This window comes from Pyxicephalus adspersus, chromosome 1 (genome assembly GCF_032062135.1).
Source record: "Pyxicephalus adspersus chromosome 1, UCB_Pads_2.0, whole genome shotgun sequence".
Taxonomy (NCBI): Eukaryota; Metazoa; Chordata; class Amphibia; order Anura; family Pyxicephalidae; genus Pyxicephalus; species Pyxicephalus adspersus.
The window spans coordinates 161,575,330-161,597,808 of record NC_092858.1 but is presented as its reverse complement, the minus strand read 5'-3'; the positions used below and the strand labels follow the sequence as shown (position 1 = coordinate 161,597,808).

At 37.7% G+C, this 22,479-nt stretch overlaps 1 protein-coding gene across 1 annotated transcript in view; it reads left to right on the top strand.

The window, feature by feature from the left end:
- Window positions 1-22,111, top strand: part of CYYR1 (cysteine and tyrosine rich 1) — a 46,716-nt gene extending 24,605 nt beyond the window's left edge. Inside the window, exons 2-4 of the mRNA XM_072399469.1 lie at window positions 890-992; window positions 19,754-19,911; window positions 21,567-22,111. Coding sequence (XP_072255570.1) covers window positions 890-992; window positions 19,754-19,911; window positions 21,567-21,700 — 395 coding nt within the window. The 3' untranslated portion in view covers window positions 21,701-22,111. The remainder of the gene's footprint in view (window positions 1-889; window positions 993-19,753; window positions 19,912-21,566) is intronic.
- The last annotated feature ends 368 nt before the right edge of the window (window positions 22,112-22,479 follow it).

Here is a 22,479-nt window from a genome sequence, read left to right as displayed (position 1 = left end):
CATATATTTATTTTATTTTTTTATTCTCTATAACATAGTGGAAAGTAAATCATCATGCTTCTATGGGAACCCTACATAAGTAGGACATCACATACTATTAAAACATCTGGCTTTGGATCTAAATCCACTTTTACAAATGCAATTGTTTTTCATGTAAACAGTTTGCTGATTTGTAGTGGTTTGAAATAAAGATTAATTGCAGCTCCTTTGCAATAAGTGACCTCATTAGTGTCTTATAAAGAAGAATTTCGCTCGTTGCTCCCTAGCAACCAATTGAATTAGGAAATGCACTGGAAATTACAGGTGGTGAAAAAAATAAACTGACTGGATTGCTGTGGGGCAAGCTGACAATTATATTTTAAGGAATCTTGGTTGGAATAGAACATTCCACTGTGGGGTAAAAGAGGAATTCAAGGTTTAAGGTATACCAAACCAAATAATAGGTTCAGAGTTAGGGGATTTGGCTTATTTTAGGATTTATATATAGACACGGGTCAAGGATTACTATTTAAAATAACATTAGAATTAGATTCAAGGACTGATTTAAATTGAACCTCTGCTGATTGCATAGTTCTAGTTGTGAATTAATAGGATTGACATGATGGACCATTCCAGAAAAGGCTGTTGCAGGTCCTTTCTGCAGACTCTCAGTGGAGTCTTGGGCTCCATGTACACTGTGCCCTGCTGATATGTATTTTTGACAACTACATGTCGTATTTGATAAGGGTTTTATTGTACTTGCTTAGGTTATTTAGTTGTTTTAATTGGGTTTTTAATTCATTTTTGTGTTTGCTTTATGCCATATAAAGTGTTTTGTTTGTCTAAGTTTCTCTATATGCATCTTGATTCATTGACTCGCATTGACTCACATTGATTTTTGTGTTCTTAGATCTCTGCCGTGCACACTGTGGAACTGATTGCAAGTCCTATTGCTGTGATGGAAGTCCTCCATACTGCTGTTCCTATTACGCCTACATCGGAAATGTGCTCTCGTAAGTTTAAATCAGCTGAAGTTGTTTTTTTTTTATTTTTATTGAGTATTGCTGTTTCTAAACACAGTCATTTTAGTACAGCTTATTTCACAAGGATCTGACTTGGTTTCACACATACATAAACCATACTTAGAGAAGAAGAACTGACCCATAGTGAGCTGGTCTGCTCAAGATTGACTCTGGTTTGGTGTTGAATAGGTGGTGGTAGAGTTGAAAAATATTAAAGCCTACATGTGCAAAGGGTTCAGACACTCCCTCTTCCCTGTACCCCTCACTATGTGTAGCCAAGACTTGATGTCCCAGCATAAAGGAGGTTTTCTTTTTCCTACAGTACAAAAAGCAACACAAAAGCATCACCCAATTCAAGAAGCCTGACATTTGAGTCACCTTTTGCTTTCGATCATTAGTTGCTGGCTGCCAGCTGTATTCCGGAGAAGGTCTAATCTGTACAATCCAGGTGTAAAGATAGAATAAGGATTTCTTAGTACACTGCCTTAATCCACAACGCAACTTGTATGCTCCTTAAAAAGTTTAACATTTTTAAGAACTTGCTGCATTATTGCAATTTATTGGCAAGACCAAAAGACTTTTTAAATGTTAATCCTTACAAAATGTATTTGTTTTTTACATAGGACATTAAACATTTGTAAATATTAACATCTGTGATCAGTTCTAAAAAAGCCTGAAGTTGAAAGATTCTCTGTCAAAGTGTTAAAATGTCACAGCTGCACTAGAGTTGACTCTAGGAGACTGGAAGAGTAGATAGATGACATTATGTTGCAGCTATCCTTGATGTTTAGTGAACTTTACTTCAAATAAAATATGCTATTAGCAGAGCCCAGGCTGAGCGGTGCTGGGGTTATCGTCAGAAAGCAGACATCCTGAGCTCAAGACGCCCAGGGGAAATCCCTATAGACTTCATTATTGTGCGCGCATCACAAGGCATGAAATGAGCCTCCAGTACAATGCCCGAATCCTCAAAACTGCACAAAGGAATGTCTTTCCTGTCTATTTGTCCAATTTCAAGCATCATTACATTGTTTCTTTATTCAGACTCCCAAACTCAAGGATGTCCATTGGGTGGCTAGCTTTCTGCAGTCAAATAGACTTATACTCCCAAATTCAAGGAGGTCCGGTGGGTGACTTGCCATATACAATTTGTTTAGTTTAAAACTCTCAAAAGATGTCCAAAAGGCAGCTAGCCATATGCATTCTATATAGACCAGCCTTTCTCAACCTTGTTCTCTCAGGGAACCCCCTGCTATAATTTCGATATCCATAGCTCATAGAACATTAGTACAGCGGTCGCCAACCAGTAGTCCGTGGAATGCAGTTCCCAGGTTCGGAGAAGTGGGCGGACCATGTCCCTGGACACAACCCGCCTACTCTCCCATTGCAGGCTCAGATTTGCGATGGGAGAGTGGGCGGGGTTATGTCATAATGACGTCACTCTGGGCGGTTTCTCCCCCTTTGAGTGACACCTGGCTCCCCGCACATGGGCGGTCATGAGCCGGTGATTTTAGTGGTCCGTGGAACCTAAAAGGTTGGTGACAACTGCATTAGTATGATGGGTATTAGAAAGAATTCTTCTTACATTGCTGGCTGTGGGAAGAATGTCACCCTTGCAGTTAGACAAAAGCTCATTGATGTTAGTGGTAACCAACTTTCAAGGTTTAAATTGCTTGTGGCTCAAGGAACTCTAAGGTTCCACGGAACTTTGGTTGGGAAACATTGATACAGACTAATACTCCCAAACTAAGAGATGTCCAGTGGGTGGCTAGCCAAATGCAATGTGTGTAAACTAAGAATCCAAAACTCAAAAATGTCCAATGAGTAGCTAGCCATATGGTGTCTGGATAGACTGATACTCTCAAACTCAGGGATGTCCAATGGGTGGCTAGCCATGTGCACTCTGTATAGACTAATGCTCCTAAACTAAGAGATGCCCAATAGGTAGCAAACCATATGATGTTTGTATAACCTAAAACACCCAAACTCAGACATGTCCAATGGGTGGCTAGCCATGTGAAGTCTGTATAGACTAATACCCCAAACCCACACATATCCCATGGGTGATTCGCCATATGGAATCCATATAGACTATTGACGAAGCCCAGACTGGCAGTTCTGGAACATGACTAATCTCTACAAGAGCACCTTAGGCCTATGTGAACTACTTTGGGCTACATGTTGTACTTCAGCCGGGTTTAGGGATAAGTTTATAGATAGGGTAAAGTTTATTTATAGGCTAAAGTTTATTCCTCCAAATTGCTTTTCTTAGTTTACATTTTCTCTTCTTTTCAGCAAACTAATTAGATTTTAAAATAAAACATTTTCATTACATACTTTATTTTTTACCCAATGATATCATTACTAGATATCTGGGCAGGCACATCATGATTGGTGGCCTGTAAATAATTGAAATTGTTTTATTAAATCTGTTTTTCAACCGCAAAACTGCCTGTTAACCCTGCCAGTTATCCAATAAGTTTGTAATTTGTGCTCATTGCAGCCCTGCACAATTCAGAACTCTACAGAACAACTTTCCTGTTATGCAGCTCAGGAAAGAGGGATGTGTTCTGTAGGGGAAAAAAAGTCTTAACAAGGAATACTAATGCAGCCAACACTCAAAATCTCAATTCTATTGTCAGATTTAGATTGGGTTCACACTATTGTGTAAAATGGTGATTATAACTAAAGTGGTGATCATGTTGTTATAAACCAATACCACTGATCTTCATTGTGGCCTATGACAAGGTGGAGATCATCTGATCACACTATGGGCTCTATTTATAAAACAAGGAATTGACATTCCCTTAAACATTCCCTGGTGGGAATCACTTACTACCTGGGATATAGGGATATAAAGCCCCATATACTTTATATATATATATATATATATATATATATATATATATATATATATATAAATGTAGTGATTACCATTTTTCAACAGTAAAAAGGGTCTACAAATGGTGAAGCTGATGAAAAGTGCTTTTTTAAGGTCTTTAAGGGTACATTGGTGTAAATGGTGTTATTTGTGTATGGTTCTTGCCCCCTAATAGATAGTAGTACAGGTAATAAATAAATAGTATTATTATATAGGATATATTATTTTCCCCACAAAGGTTGTTATCTGCTTTCACGACACATCTGTCTTTAGTAAGCCAAGCAAACTCTGCAGCCGGCAGCTGTGCCTTCCATTAGGAGATGTGTTTTAATGCCTCAGTGTGCACTCAGCGTTATTAAACTTTAAAAGCTAAAACATTAAAACCTGGGTTGAAAATGCAGGTAAGAGAATGTATCTCTCCCCATGCCGGTGTACTTACGCTCAGTGCTCCACTGCGTACTGTGATGTAATTTATTTCTAATACTCTCTCGCAGAGCCAGAAGTAAAACTCTTAAACTCGGTCGAATAATTAAAAGCATCAATAAAGCCACTAAGTCGGTGCAGGCCATGTGTTGCTTTTAAATGAGGAAAATTGAAATCACTTCTTGCCATAGACTGGAAGAGCCGTATGGGGGAAGGTGGACCAAGCCCAGCAGAGCTGCTACAGGCTATGGGCTTAGATTCGGCATCCTGTTTGCTTTTATGGGGTCAACTCTGGAAAAAATGTGGTTGGGTGGAGATATCCAAAAACCATGTGGCAGCTAAATATTCATATCTTGGCAAATATGAACATTTTATTACATTTTAGATAAAAAATGAACTTTAATACAGTTTTCCATTTATTAAAAACAGATATCACAACCCTAGGCAATGCTAAAAAAGCAAATGCTAAAAAAAATATAATATAAATAGTAAATGTAATGTTCTGCACCTTACCAGCTCTTGTGATACTAACATTTATTTTATTTTTAGGTGTTTTTCTCTATATTTGCTTGTCAATAAAACAAAACACTGTTCTTTTGTGACAATACTCACACATTGTACACCCCTGGGGGCATGGCTTTTCTTTTTTTGGTTGGGGAAGGGGGTTATTGGGAATTGCCCAGGGCTCCTTACCTTCTCCAGGGCCCCAACTAACAAAATGGAAAGGTTTCCAGGGAGCTAGAACTCTGTGTGTTTTGGGCCCCTATTTGCTATTTGCCCAGGGTCCAATGTTTTCCTTGTATGGAGGAACACCATTGTCACCCTGAGCTGCTCCTAATCTGGAATACAATAACTTTCCTCTCTCTTTAGGTTCATTACAGATGGTTGTTGCCTTGTAGTTCACAAGACTTTATATACAGAACTAAATGTGCAATACTCACCTGTCTCCTTGCCCTCGCAGGAAGCCACCATCTTTCTTTCTCTTCCTGAAAATAATCTTTGACCATCTTGATGGAGGGTTGGCCACTTGCAGGGTGAGTTGGAATAGCCAGATATCCTCTGCTTTTTGCCAGATACCTGGAGTGATCAGGCAGGTAGGAAGGATTATTGCAGAAGGAACCTCACCTGTTCCTTTTTGCAATAATGACCTGCCTGATCGTGGATTTCTAAAAGTGGAGATTTGCTTAGTGAAAACAAGCATATTAAAATGTTTAACTCCAGAGACAGGAGTTTTCCCTGCAAAACACTGAACATGCCCCCACCCCCCTCACCTACAAAATGTACCACCTATTTGTCAATAAGGTTGCTCGGAATTAGGAATGGGGAGGATTGGGAAGAAGAAAGCAGTGGGGTTTCTAGCTTTGCATGTCAACTTCACATTTCTCTAGATGTATTTATTATATACATCTGAATTGTGCAGGATTGTGATAGGTTTACTTTTACTTCTATGGGATTTTTATAGATTACGTCTATTATACTAGTTGAACAAAATAGATATCTCCAATAACTTATATGTAGGGAGTTCTGCTTTTTTTATTTAGGAATAATATTCTGTGTATATTAAGTAATTGTATAATAACGGTTAACTATAAAATAAATAGCTTACCCCTAACTGATCCTCTTCCTATAAAAAAGTATACCCCCTTGTACTAACCTGGTAAAGCTGGTAAGGAAGGATAAAAGCCTTGGCCTAAGCTATGCAGCCTCATCTACATAGTCCTTAATGGAAAAGTAATCTCTGTGCAAGCAGATGGCTTTTCCATTACCTCCTGTAGAGAACTATTCACATGTACATTAGATTTAAATGTATAGGTATACATAAAAGCATTAGCATGCTTTCAGGCCAGTTTGATGTCAGGCATTGTTAAAATGGAATTTTACCATGCAAACTAACAAGCCTAGCAATTTGATATTTATGAGTGTTTACATACACATAAATTTGCTTACTCCTAGAGCTTCCTTCTTGCTAGACATGCCCTGGGAGGATTTAGTAGGGGTAGGTAACATAATCCAGAGGAGGATAGGAGAGGTCTGTGTTTCACTGGGTATTGTTTACTACAATCTAGCTTGCCATAGACATTGCCTCCATTTAATTCCCAGCTGTGTCGCCCCATTTACTGCATCCATACACTCCCCTAAAAGAGGCAATGGAGGTTTTTATTGCTGATCCAGTGGTCTCAGGACCCTAAATATGGATTTTATGCTGACCATTCATAACATGGAATTTATTAGAGCATTTCCAATCAATGTTTGATCAGTATATCAAACATTGGTCAGGAATTTTCATTTTTTGCTCATTTAATGCCACTCTCCTCATTCTGACTACCAATAATCTAACTCGATGGGAGGCAATATTCTTGCTATAGACCAAGAGGATGGCATAGATCCGGCAAAAAGAGGAGCTGGTCAATATGTGCATGATCAGGTTAAACGATTAAAATCTGGGAAATATCCATAATGTTTGCATCCTAAATTGGTGAATTGTAATGTTCAAAGTAACGTCAGCACTAGCAACCTTCATGATTGTTTAAGTATGGGAATTATTTAGAGTTGAAGGTAAATATTGAAAACCAACAATTTATATTGTGGTGTATGCATTTGACTGTAACTAGTAAAAATAATTGTATTTGACTGGTATTCAGCCTCTCATAATACCCTTTATGCCAGTATTCAGACTGGAAGAAGTAGGGATAGTATATGGAGCCAACTAGGTATTCTGCATGAGGAACTGTTGACCAGAATCAAGGACAGTGAGAAGAGGAATGGATTTATCAGTCTGTTCCAATGGTAAACCTAGATAACCATTCCCAACTCTAAAGTTCTGTATTTAGGTATATTTTCAGCACTAGGCAGTAAAAATTCCATGTTCCACAGCACACAAGGCTTGTCCTTCCTTTTTTCGTTTTTTGCTAAACATTACTAATTGCTGACATGCAATTTTCTTTCAAAGAACTAATAATAATTCACAGAAACCAAAAGCCTGCAACCCCAAACAGATCCCTGAGCAGAGCACAGAATCAGATAATATAGTGTGAATCACATTCACACAAAGGTACATCCTTCATTCCATCCTTCAGTTTGTCTGTCATCATGGTTGAGATGTTCTTGTTATAGCATGGGTTTGCCTTTTAAGCATCCTGTAGTGACGCAGACTTTCATTATGCATCCTGTTTGGGAATATCTCAGAGGATACAAGTCATAATCATCAGTCTGGCCTTCTGGGACTATGCCCGTTCCCATCCACAGATCTTTATCCATCCAAAACGTGGAACATTTGTCAAAATGATTGTCTACCCAGATTTCCAGTTTCATCAAGACTGTTTGTTTGCTGCAGCTGCTATGAAGAAGCCAGAGTCGCATCCCTTTAATAACAATTAGGATGGTAAAGAGTTTACGGCAGACAAAACTGTTGTTTTAACAGCTGCTGTTTGCTTGCCAAATTGACTCTATAAGCAGTGTCTGTTCACCTCCTCATCTGCTTTTATGGAGCTACAGTGCTATAAATTAAGGCCTTAGAGACATAAATAAAAATACATGCAACGTTACCATCTTTTTTTGTACATTCCGCAATCCCTATATGACCATACAGAGTTGTGTTTTTACTTAGATCATTCTTAGATCAAATTGGATTGTTGGTTATAAGAGAAGAATGGTTATTTTTAATCGCCCACTAGTTTTATTTAAGATAAATTCCACACACAGCAAAGGAAGTAAAATTGACTGTATAAATAGTCTCTGTTTTAGCAGAATATTATATATACTTTAATCCAACATCCCATCTGTAAACACCTTCTCTCCTATTTAGGTGCACCTCTCCTCTGCATAGGGGTATACAAAAATGGGTACAGAACCTATTGAACGTTTTTGGACAACATGATAAAACATCATCATTTTACTTGCTTGTATAGGAAGTTACTGGAAGCATTTAATCATGCAATTCCTAGCTAGTAATATTCCATCCAGGTATTTATTCTGAATTACCCCTGCTCTATATTCATATATTTTAAGCAAACTTTGCCATAAAATTGGTGATTCCTTTTTTGCAAATACATCAAAGCAAAATGCCAAATATTTACTTAACAATAGCATACTTTAATAGACATAGAGTGCCACAATGGGGAAGATAGAGTCAGTTGAGGAATGATAAAGACACAGGTCCGCTCACTATCATCTGCCTTATGAGTGAAATGGAAAAATGTCTGCAGTCAAATGCAAATTGTTGATATACATGGCTTATGGGCACATCCCTTGAGCATCTCATCTGTTATAGATATGTTAGCTACTTGGATTTGAGCACAGTCTTCTCTCCATTTTTACAATCTAGGTGAATGACAAAAAGACATTCTTAACCCTTAAGACATTGTCATCATGGTCCTCCTACCTCTAGCATTTGTTGCGTACACTATACAGTGAAAAGATGACTTTGGGGTGAAATTAAAGTAATTTAAGTTGACATTTAAAGTCTTGCAAAGTTCAGAGCTATTGGCCCATTGACATCTCTATATTCCATGCTTTCAATCTACTTTAATAAAATATTTACTTAAATGTCTGCAGATTGGCCACAGGTCTACTTTAAAGTGAAAAACATGGTCATTCTTACAGCTGATGACCTGGGGTTCTTCATATACAAAGGCCAACTTATTAGCTGTTTCATTTACACCATGAAGCACATCCGAATCTACTACTGTTCACAGCTGCTCAGCTTTCACTGGTGGGACTCGATCCAGGCATGGAATCCCACTGGAAGCAATTGAACTACTGAGGCAATGCCTGCTCACCTGTCACCAACCTCGCTGGATAAAGATGTTTCAACTAGTTAGAGCTTTTTGTAAAAAAGCTTGTCCACGTTCAGCATAGCCACTGGTAATGTCAGATTGCATGATTTGGAGTCTCTCAGTTTGCAGTAATTCCATAAATTCTTAGCAAAAAGTAAAGTTTTTATGATAATTGGCCTTTAAAGAGTTAATATCTTTTGCAAATCCCAAACAGATGTACGTTCGTGTCCTATCCTATTTATACATAAATAGAATTTATTTTTTTTTACTTTGAAAGCTTTCTTTTGAAATCTGAAGAATGCTTTTGTTGTTCTAGTAGAAGGTTTAAAAAAATAAGTTAATCTGTTTGCAAAAGCAAGGTTTTGAATGAAAAATATTGTCACATCAGAGTGTGTGGTCTCTTCGGCACCCAACAACCAGCCCCAACTTGCAGGAACTTTGCAACAGTATAAAGCTACTTACTGTTTTTAGTGGGCCTTACAGAAAGGCGTAGAATAGTTTGGGGTTCAGTGAGAACTCAAAAAAGCACAACTATGTAGTTGTAACAGGGAACAAAGAACATTGTACTGTTAAGAACAAATATATTCTAGAAATCTGGGAAAAAGTACTATCGGCGTTTATACACTTTGCAACCATTGAACACACTAAACCTACCCAGACCACCACACTTCAGATCAGTGTTTCCCAACTAGGGTTCCTCCAGAGGTTGCTAGGAGTAATTTGTGAGCAATTTGTGACTCTAAGGTCAGTTTAACTGATACCAATGATATTTTTGCCTATCTTATAGTTGACATTCTTCCCAATGGCCAGCAATGCAAGAAGAATTATTCCCCATGTCCCCCACACTAATATAGTGTCAGCTGTGTATATAGTAATTATAGGAGGAGGGAAGAATAGAATATTGTTTCCCCCACTTTAATATTTCAAGAAAGGCCACTTAAGAAATCTTAACTATGTTTGAATAACTTGTCCCCAGACTTGATTTCTTTGAAGGGTCCACGAATCACTGTCTGGAGCTTCTGAACTTTGGTGTCCTATGCACGCACTACTCTGTGCTACAGCCACAGAAGCCCACTTATCTCATTTTTAAATACTACAAAAAGCACCCAAAGTTAATCTGCACTTGCTTAGTTTATTAAACTCCATTGCAGTATTGTCATCACAGTAAGCAGAGACCCAGTCCAGCAACAGTGAATGGCGCTTTTTGGTCTAAAGCATTGGTAAAATTAAAAGCATTGGTTTTCAGTGTGCTACACTGCACCAAGGTAACTTCTATTTCACAGGGGTGATAGTGAAATGATCCTTACCCACAATAATTCCTCTAGGCATAGGTACCACTGATAATAGACACATACCTCTATGGGACGGATAAATAGGAAATAATAGTGATATATTTACTTTTCCATTAGTGCAGGCCACATGTATGAAGGTTTAAATGGGCAATGACTTTTGTTTATAGGAACAATAAACCTATCTAACCTGTAATAATCCATTTTAGCAGAAATCAAATGGTCAAATGGAGACCATCCTCATCATTACATTCAAAAACACAAGGAAGTACCATATTAGTGAACTAGTTGAACAGCTTGTTCTTTTGGTGAAATCTAGTAACATTCCAGCCACTAAATTGTTGGGTCAAGTTTTAAGTTTGTGGCATTCAAAATGTAGTGCAAAGCCAGAAACTGCCAAATGCCTTTCTTGTACGTGCTGCCATACAAGTGTTGTTTAATGGATGAGAGGTGCAGTTTTACATGGTTCCATGAAATGATTTCAAACTCGGCACTTCCACCACATTCCTCTTAAGAATTGATTTTTCTTGAGATATTATATTATTGAAGCTCTTTGTGCTGCAGCATTCCCCACCATGACTCTTTGAGTTGACATCTTTCAATGGTCAGCGGTAATAGTGTGTTTTATATATAGCACAAACCTAATTCTATATCAGGTTTCCCAATTGCCCACTGAATAGGTGAATAAAGGCTCTTACAGTATTTATGTAATGATCTACTAGTTGGGTTCATCTCTGTTCTTGCTAGCTTGTTTGGAACAGTCAGTTTCTTGTTTTCTGTGTTGGAACCACACAGAGAACTGGGATGAGAATAGATGAGTACCATGTGGAATTTTCTCCCAGACACACTAGATATAATTCCAAGATTTGCTGGTAAATCAGTTACAGACTTCCTCTTCAGGTGTTCATTCCTATTATAATCCTATGTAAAATGGAGACATACAACCATGACAAATGCATTCTCCAGCATTCCCCACTTTACATATCACAACAGCCTTTGATTGCTTTACACGTCACTTATATGTGGCCAATCCATAACACTTCATCTGGAAGAGGTTGGAGAAGCCTAGCATAAAATTGTGTTCGTGCCAAGCTTTTCCAACCCCTTTCACAAGGAATGCCCATGTCCATTGCTTGGCCTCATTATACTTTACCAGCCTGCAGTTGGCTGCTCTGCGGTCCACCATTCAGTGGGACTTCCTGGACCCAAACTCATATACTGCTATCAGCTCTTGGTCCTTGTCTTGCACATCATATCTACAGGTCTACACTGACCATCACCATTGCTGATTTATGCAATTGACTAAACAGAGGCCAGGCTAGCTTCAAATTTAATGAAGGCCCCCAGTCATGCCATCATAATGTAAAGGACCATCCCCAACACCTTCTTACACACAGATGTTTTCAGGTGAGTATGTATAACACATATCACAATCCTCATGAGAGCTCAAGCATTCCAGCATTGGTCTTATCCACTTGGTGCCCACGCCTATTACAATAATGGTACACCCGACATAAGACTCAGGATCAAGATGCGTGATTAGATCAGGATGAGTGATGAGGAGCCTTGTTAATTACATTATAACAAGTCATTGAGATCACTTTGTTAGGACACATCAATAACTGCTAAGCCTGTTCCCCTTCCTTTTCAGTTTAATTTCTTTACTGATAGAAAAAAACATTTGGCCTTCTATAATAAATCTCCCCAAGACTGGGAACAATAGACAATCAGGAGTGAACCTGGGTGATCCAGCACTCTACATAAATATATATATTATATAATAATATAATTTAAGGTTGACTTTTTGAATTTATTTGTTGCAAAGACTTGGTATATTTTCTTGGTATATTTTGCTAGAATACAGGTACCGCGTTCTAAATTAAATTGCTCTCTACAGCTAATAGCTTATAATTTATCTGACAGATAATAACACAGCAGTATTATTAGTAATGATGCACAGATCACGCCTAAATGGTGGCAGTGCTGTGGTCAGGAATATTTAACCTGTCAGTATTAATTGAAGGCTAATTCATTTAAAATCTCACCTAGGAGAGGAGAGGTGACAGCAATACCCACTTTTTCTTTGTACTTTTCACTGCACAGGCTAAATAATCCAAATATATAGATACAGTGAAATGGGAGGAATTATAAAAAAAAATGTAACATATTTTAAGCCTTACTTTACATTTATAAACTAGGTAAAAAACAAGTAGTATTCACCTCCTGTCCATCACTGTTAATTGAAGTCTGAGTGCTCCCAGATATCGCGCCTTTCCCCTTCTAGAATAAGTGACACTCAGTGCCTTACAATCCACCTCTGAGCCCAGGCTGTCATAGACATTCACTCTGTGGATACATCATCGTGTCAAGCTGGACTTGCAGTACTATTGAGCAGCATGGTGCTTACATGTCAATATTCATTACTATCCAGAAGAAAGAATCTCCAGCCGATGCCGCTAGACCAATGCTGGGACCCATTATGTCACCAAGCTGTCCTGAAACCTACAAGAACAAAACCATTATTGGAGCACTTTTAATAAAGAACCCTATTGATGTGTTAGTGGAGGGGAAAAGTGGAGTTGAGCTTTAATCTATTTAACTTTTTTTTCAGGTTTAGGTTTCTTATATCTGAACGTGATCAAACTAATAAAAATCATCTGTCAGAGTTGAGGCTAAATGGCAAAGTTCCAAAGATAAATCTTAGCATTAATTGCTTTTATTTTTTCAGGTCATCATTTCCAAGCAATCAGCAGTAACAATTTAACTATTTGGAAATCAAACACAGTTGTATGCGTGTATTGAATGTATATATGAATGCCACTGCTGTAATAAACATATAGCTTCAAAGTTTACCCTCAAGCAAAAATGTCTTTTCAAGCAGCAGAGCTAAAATTTGTGTTACTGTGCACCACCTACAGCAAGCCCCCGAGACGGCACATATGCTTCTGTGTCCCTAGCCTGTGATAAGAAGTTTTTAATGAAATGGCCCTTGAGGCCAGCGGGGTAATTGCTGCATGCGTTGAGTGGGCTGCAGATGCTGTGATTTCCTTGCAGATCAAATGACATCTTACTGTAGTGCAAACAAGTGCTGCTTTTAACCCTGCTACTCTTAGAGGGAAGTATTAAAGACACCAAGATGATGGTAAATGTAGTCATGGAACTTTAATTCCTTAGAATTAAAAGAAATTAACAAGGTAAAATACCTGGCAGTAGATTACATGCATCAAAAGTAGATAAATAGCATGATTTTATAAGAAGATTTTTTTATTTTGTTCCTTCTGCATCTCTTGGACTGAAAGGGAAGAGAATGTCAGCAATATATGTAAAAGTTTTGGCATATTATACACTTTAAAGGATCAGTGATTGGTTAAACAGGAAAGCGAAAAAAGCAAAAAAAAATTGTTTTTATAATAAAATAATATTTTGTTTGTTGTATATCCAACAAGATCGAGGGCCAGCCTTGTGGAACAAAGGAACCTGGTTCTGAAAGAGGAACAGTTCTTTTATAGCAGGCTTTCTCAATCTTTTTACCCCTGATGGACCCTTGAAATATTTTTCCGATCTGGAAAACCCCAATTAAAACCAATGTATTGCCAATTTAAGGCCTCTTAACATGGTAGCCAGAGGGAGGCATTCCCTCCTTATATCAGTGACCTTTACAGGCAACTATAAACAATAATAGAGTCATGTAACTGGCTCTACCAAGTGGCGTTGGCCCCAGAACTATGGTGACATCATCAAATAGCAGGTCAAACAGGCACACTTTGAGGAACCCCTAGCACGGTGTTTCCATACCTTTTTAATATGGGGGGACCCTTGAAATAACTTTCAGATTTTCAGGGAACCCTTTCTTTAATTACCATATCCATAGGTCACAATACAATAGTGTGGTGGTCAGTAGGAAGAACACTTTCTACAATGTTGGGCAGTGGGAAGACTTCCAAGCTTACAAATAAAAGATTATTGGAATCTGTTAAACTGACCTGGGAGTCACAAACAGCTCATTGCACAATTAACACATAGTAACATCTGGAAGGACCTTGGTTGGGAAACTGCTCTAAAACTTTTGGAGAAACCTTGAGGTTTCACGGAACCCTGGTTGAGAATGGCTGCTTTAAATCAGGAACAATTTGAAGGCATGGAGTTCAGCCAGGGACTCTCTAGTGTTCTTCCATAAATAACAGCAGGAAGTTTCAGTTTTCGAAAGACTGACCCTTTAAACTGCGGCCTTTAAGTGAAGACAGACCTAGAATTTACAGTTTCCAATATAATGAAACACACAGAGCTGAGATGTTCCCTGCTGCAATGAAGTTATCTCTCAAGCTTCAGTAATCTATCTTCTCTCACTGCAGACAATCCAAACTTGTGAGATACGAAGGAACAGAAGTAATGTTCTTCTAGCAGATGTATAGATATTTGCATTTATTTTAAATCACGGTGCCAGTGACAAAACTATTTATCAATAGCACATGCCATATGCTATTTATATAAGGCATGGCACGCTAGGATTGGCAAAATCCCGCCAGGCTGTAGTCACTCACCCTCCCTTTCCTAGTTCCTAGGCAACTAATATAACACTTTGGCTGCATTGTGAAAAGGTTGAAGTAAGGATAGATAAATTGTGCTGGAACAATGAAATGACAGTAAACATGAACTAGCTGCTTTGTGGTTTCTATATTAGATTGCAATTTGTAAGTAATTAGCTTCAGATCCTCACTACTGGATTATTTTTCTATATATAAAGCTAAACTTCAGGCAAGCACACAGTTTAAACATGTACGTGGAGAATTTTGTACTTGAAATTTGCACAGGCCTGACAGACAGCACAGCCAACTTTTTTCTGCTACAATTAAACTGCAAAAATGGATAAAAATTGTTTTTCTGTTTTCATAACTTTTATTCTTTTGTTTGAAAAATTATTGGGCAAGACTTTATTTTTTTTTTGCCTTTATACCAAATGAAAAAAAAAATCTTCTTGCAGTACTTGTTTAAAAAGTTTTACCTGGGGTTGTTCCAATAAAATCCATTAAACCATCCAACACTTCCCTGTCCACAGGTAAACAGTGCTGCTGTCCAAGGATGGCTACACTGCTCTTCCATGGACTCAGTGGACGAATGAGCGTAGCCACATAATAATAATAATAATAATAATATTAATAATAATAATAATAAATGGTATAAACCTAGTGTTGTTAAAAAATACGCAAGCTTTCCTATTATGTGCTACCTGATTTATTGCAGCTCTCCAAGATTAGAGAAGATAGACTATCATGGTAGAACCTGGGTGATTTAGCAAACCTGGAAAAGACTTCCTAAAAATCCAATGGTTATTATTTGGCAAATGTTAATAATCCTGGACCAGTTCCATTCCATTAACCCTGGTTCTCCCATGAAAGTCTTCTCCAGTCTTGGAGAGCTTTAATAAATCAAACCCAATGCAGCAAAAAGTTGTAAAGGTTCTTAAAATATATTTTGCATTATCATGACTTCAAAGTGTATCCAAATCCAAAATAGTTTTTTCTTTTTGGATAAATCGGTGAGGGCGTCAGAACCGCTGTAACCCAGTTTTTTAATGCTATTTTGTATAGTTCTCTGTGTGGCTTGGTGACCTTTAAAAGTAAGGAAAAATTCTTTACTTTAAGTAGTCATCAGAGCAAAAACAGAGGAAAAAAATAACCATCTTCTAGCTTCTTTCCATGTCAACAAGACATGAAATAAATCTGCCCAATGGGACTTATTTGGCTCAGCCAATAAAAATGTCTTTAGATAGTTTAAGTAATACGTTATATGTTGCTGTATTTACTGCATTTTAAAGCCAGAAATAAAATTATGAATTATTTTCTTTTATTATATACATGGATTAGCAAATCCAGAGATTCTCAACCAGGGTTCTTCCAGAAGTTGCCAGGGGTTAGTTGAGCAATGTGCAATTTGTGCTTTTAAGGTTAGATTAGTTGATACCAAAGTTCTTTTTTGCTAACTGTAAATGTTAAATTCTATCCCATGGCCAGCAATGTAGAAATAATTCTTATCACTGACTACCATGCTAATGTACTGGAAATTGTGGATATATTAAATATAGCAGGGGTTCCCTAAGACAGTATAAGGGTTGCCCTATGTTAAAAGGCTGAGAAAGGTTTTTCTAATCATTATCACAATAAAGAGGAGTTTTTGATATTTTTGCATTCTTCTAATATACAAGGCCTATTTGACAAGTAATGAGCCTCAACCATAAAGACGAAAGCTAGGAACTTTATTTTCTATACACTTTCAATATAATCTTCATGAAGCAGAATGCATATTTCAGATCCTTCTTTTAAGGCATTTATACCCTTTTTATAGAACTCAACATCTTGGCTCTCAAGGAAGTCCTCAACAGCCTTGATGATATCATCATCTGAGTCAAATTTCTTTCCTTTAGGTATTTCTTTAAAATTCCAAATAGATAATAGTCTGATGGGGCCATATCTGGTGAATAAGGTGAGTGTTTTAACAATTCAAAGCCGCATTCATGAATTGTGGCCATTGCAACAGCCGACTTGTGTGCTGGTGCATTGTCCTGATGAAACAAAACGCCTTCCTTTCCCCTTTTTTTCACCTTCAATTCCTCCCTTAACTTTCTTAATAATGTGGAATAATAAGTCCATGTGATTGTTTGACCCTTTTCAAGAAAGTCAATCATCACTACACCATGAATATCCCAGAAGACAGAAGCCATGACCTTCATTGAGGACTTTGTGATCCTTGCCTTTTTTGGGGTAGGAGAACCTTTGTGTTTCCATTGTTTAGACTGCTGTTTTGTCTCTGGATCAAAGTGATAGATCCAAGTCTCATCCATTGTTATGAAATTTTCAAAAAGTTGCTGCTCATTTTTGTTGAAATGCTCGAGAAGACATCTCACTCGTTCTCTCTATTGGTCAGGACTCAGAAGGTTTGGAATCCATTTTAAAGAAAAGTTCCTCATTCCAAGTTCTCGTGGTCAGTATTCTGTCTTGGAGGACAACATCATGAATTCTGTCAATCATTTCCTGGTTGTGACAACTTTAGGTGCTCCAGGCCTTTCTTTATCACATAGGCTTTTTCGACCCAGTTTGATCTCGACAACCCATCTTTTGACAGTGGAATAAGAAGGAGAATCATCTTTTAACATTTCTTTCATCTCTTTATTAATTTCCTTAGTGTTTAGGCCCTTTAGGCCCTTGTATATACTGAGCATATATTGAATAATAAAATGATCTCATAAAACAAAGAATGTAATAAACACATACTATATATAAAATTACATCATCCAATTTTCTTTGATCGCTCATTGCAAGCGAATTGTGCACACTCGTAACCCAATAGCAAGGCTGTCAGCTCACTTTTTTTTGTGTGGATTCAGAACAGGATCTGGGCAGTTATTTAAACGAGTCTGATAATAAATTTGGTAAATGGAATGCCCAGAGTTTTTAGTGTTTAATCTGTATAACAGGCTTCTTGGCAGACAGACAGAGTAATAGAAATTGTATCTCTGTGGCTGGGAATGAAGTGCACATAATAAAGGTCAGGTAAGCAATTATTTTTAAAGTCCACTGACATGCTGGTGGTGGCACATCACTTAGTGACTCGCATTTCATTTTGTTTACAAGAAATCACAGTAAATTACAGCTAGAACACTGTTATTTTGTACCGAGAACATACTAATTTCAAACAGCAATATCTTGGCTTGATTTGTAAAGCAGGTCACTTGCGCTGCATGACTGGGCAAAATCATTTTTTAAAGTCGAATTTTGGTTAACAGCTTTACTGAGCTTTCAGTTTAAATCAGTAAATAGATTCCAGGTTGGTAAGAAAAAATAGTGTGCAATGTCTTTTAAATTGTAATATAATTTCTTCATAAAGCAGTCATAGCTTGAGTGCAAAAACCTGCCCCCTGCCAGCATACCGCCCAGCAGGACCCTTGCTCTTTGCATGGACCCAGTGGTCTCTCTGCAGAGGTCTGACACACCCCCTGCTGAATCTGAGCTAGAGCTCTCCAATAGGTGAAGCTCATACTCCCTGCTGATTGGAGAATTCTAGCTCTCGCTCAGCAGGGGATGTGTCTGTGAGGTATAATATTAAAGTGTATGTATAGTCAAAACTTTTTTAGTACTGTATTGTTTTTGGTGTACGGCCATTTTATTTTTACTGTTTAGGATTGGGGGAAATTCCCTTCACTTCCTGTCCCAGAGAAGGGAGTTTTCTTTCTCGATAAATATCCATGGAACCATAGGTGGATTTCCCCTTACCTATTGTTCTGGGGACAAATTAAACATTTTGGATTTATCCTTTCTTGGTGACAGTAGGCCCCAAAGACAAATAGACACATGGACAAAGGCAGCAATAGATAGCATGGTGGCTCAGTGGTTAGCACTCTTGCCTTTGCAGCGCTAGGTCTCAAGTTTGACTCTCAGCCAGGACACTATCTGCATGGAGTTTGCAGGTTCTCCCTGTGATGTAATATGATGATGCTATATAAATACTGTGTAATAATAAAGTTAAGTGATGTTATCTTGGTAGTGACTAATGGTGCCATTTCCATATGAAAAATACCATAAACATTTTCTGTTACAGTGAAGAATCACATAAAATAAACCTCAAAAATGTTCTTATCAAGAGACATTAACTAGTTTTGTGCACTGGGTGTACTACCCCCAAACAAATTATTAAGTATATAGCTTGTCTGTAATTTGTCCTATTTTTCTGTCCCTTCACTGTTCCCTCCTGGCCTTTGCCAATATCTAGCTGTCGGAATGACAGCATCTGTAAAAACTACTGCTCAAAAAACAAATATTAAATAAAACCATAAAACCATCTTGCACAGTGTTTATAAACAGTATTCAGAAGTATTATAGAGAGGTACAAAGTAACATTTTTACTTCTCTATCTACTCATTTTTTTCATTTTTCTGTAAATCAGAGTAATAAGCTTCAATCTGCATATGAAAGAAAGGTATTTTTATTAAATTATGCATTCATTCAGATAATAATTTATATATTTACATGCAGGTATAATGCCTAAAGTTGTCCTAATATCTGTCTTCATAGTAGCACTGACTCATCAGGGCTCTATCACTATGCACAGTTCTGTAAGTCTAATGCTATAAAAATGCTCACAGGCCTGCTGGGTAAATCTGGCATTGCAGAAAGCAATTTTTTTTTTTAAATTACTTGGACTTTAGCCACTTTAGCCACTTGAAAGACCAAGTGTAATTATTACACTGAAACCTTTCAAGATTTTGTTTTGGAAGTTGTAGAGAATCTGAATTATTATCAGTTTTGATTGGATACTCTAAGATCTACAGAACGCTCAGGTAGAGTAATGTTAGAAGATCTTCTTATCAACCTTTCACATTGTGTTTTTCAGGGGCACAGCGATAGCAGGGATTGTGTTTGGAATTGTGTTCATTATGGGAGTAATTGCCGGGATTGCAATTTGCATCTGCATGTGTATGAAGAGCAGCCGGGCATCCCGTGTAGGAGTCGTCCGAACCACACATATCAATACGATCAGCTCATACTCAGGTAAGGGGGGTATATGCAAATAAAGAAATATTCCTTTAGTGAAGGACCATGCTGTTTTTAAATGAGCAAAAAAGCAAAATATGTTATGAAATTAGGTCAATTTACATTTTGGTCTGTGGAAGAAAAGGTAAAGTGAAATGCAGGACATGGCACCCCGAGGTCATGCAGATTGACAGTTTACACAGAGACAAGTCTTATTGGCTATACACAGGCCAAATTTGTAGAAATAGTCCTGGAAAAATCCAGGAAAATCCTGGAAAATCAATCCAGGGTTACTTTCCCACAAGCACCAATCAGATTCACATTGGTCCTCATCCTTTTTTCTTTTCTTTTTTTAATGTAAATACCATACTTGCACATAGCAAACATTTATATTTACAAGAGCACATCTATACAGTCTTTCTTAGGCCATTAGGAGAAACGGGTAACAATTCATTGATGGGTGCTTCTGATCTTCAGTTGACCTGTTTCAATCTGGTTTTGCATCCCCACTAAAAGTTAACAGCAGCCCATTAACCTAGGCCCTCAACCCCAATGTGTTACCCTAATATAGGTTCAGTCAACCCAACTGACATTTGTTTTTTTGGTAAATCTTGGTGCATTAAGACACTTAATAATTTCTTATTCTTCTCTGGAACTCCATTAATGAGATCTCCTGGCTCCTGCTACAGTCATTATGATTGGCTTTCACTCTTCCTACTAGATTAGAAATATTCTATATTATGGAGAATGTAACAGGAGGACCTGGTACACACAAAGATGGTGGACAGGAATAGGAATTGTGGCAGGTAGATCTTCCTCAAAATCTTGAGTTATTATCAACCACTTTACTTCAGAAGAACTTCTAAAGCAGTGGTTCTAAACCAGGGTTCTGTGGAACCCTAGGATCCCTCCAGAGGTTGCAAGGGGTGCCATGAGCAATTTGTACCTCTCAGGCCAGTTTTAGTGACACTGAATATCTTTTTGGCTATCTGTAATGGTGACATTCTTCCCACTGACTAGTAATGTAAGAGGCATTCCTCCTAATCACCACCATGCTAATATACTATGTTTTGTGGATAATAAAGTAGAGGTTTCTTGAGGACCCGAAAGTTTTTAAAAGGGGTTCTCCCATGTTAAAAAGTTCAAGAACCACTGGTCTAAAAAATTTTTGGGTCTTCGGAAACTTGTGCTAAAAGAAATTAATTAGGAGTCAGTGGAAAACATTTTTCTTACTTTGGTGGCCCGAATTCCAACTTTGCAACCTTTACAGCGGTCATGCCACTAGCCATGCCAAGTTGCATTGTCCCTGGAAATGTAGGCAGCACACAGAGATCACTCAGGATTCCATGGCACCTTGGTTAAAGGAGCCATGGGCTGTCTTAGCCCTCCAGTCTGTACCTACACACTTTTGGGTGAATTGACCTTTAATAACCTAACATGTTAGGGAGAATTAAACCACACTTGTTATCTTCAAAATTAAGTAATTCTAAATAGAGAAAACAAGATAGGAACAAACACAAAGTTAATGTCTATTGTGGCTGATCAGAATTCTTGTTTAACCGATAACCCCAAATTTGCTTAGTTGTAACCAATAAACTCCAATGTGTTCAGTAATTTAATCACAATTCCATTTTATTTGTTTTTAAAATTTTTATTTTTGCTTTTCATTTCAGTTTCTCCACCACCGTATAGTTATGATTATGAGATGGAATATCCTACGGACCTTCCTCCACCCTACACGCCATCCCCATCCATGTCTGTACATTATCCTGCTCCTCCTCCATACCCTGGGCCTCCAGGGAAATAAAATTCCAACACGGGGCCTTATTTTGCAATCTTGTAATGTTTGAAGATTTCCTATACTGAGGACCTATCAAACCCTACGCAACAAAAGGAATGCAGTGATGAGTCCTTTGCAATAGAAAAATGCCAAAGCTATATACCAGCCGTACTTCCTGAAGTGCTTGAATGAAGATATTTTGGACCACCTGTGATGTGCATAGATCCAGTTGGGTGCCAAGTTATGCAAAATGTTATTTATTTGTATGAGTATTGTGTGAGTGAGGAGAAGGGAACCATTTTTAAGAAGCTGTAGAAGAAGCAATAAGATAAGATACATCTGTCAAAGGATTTTGTAGTGCTTTTTATGTGGACTGTGGACTATGAAAGTCTGTTTTTGCCAAATATGTAATTTTATAAAAAAAAATAAAATTTGAATTATGACTTTTATTTGAGTGCCCAGTAAATTATTTCAAGCCATTCCGGAACATTGCTATACAATATGCTGCCTGCCCATAGCAGTGAGGTGCCATTGGCTGGGATCTGAGCTCTGTGAATCATGTGCTGCATTAATTAGAAGGGATTAGGGAGATATGTTTAATTTTTTCCTACATTTTAAAACATGAGTGTAGGCAAATATAAAAGAACTTGAGATGTTACAGTCAATAATAAAACTGAAAAAGACTCCCTTGCATTGCCAACTCAAGTCAGAATGGAAGGTCTTCCAAGTAGAACTCCTACCCATTGATATTTTACCTTTCCAATTGCACCTGCTACACGATTCCCTATCTAGACCCAGGAGTGGTA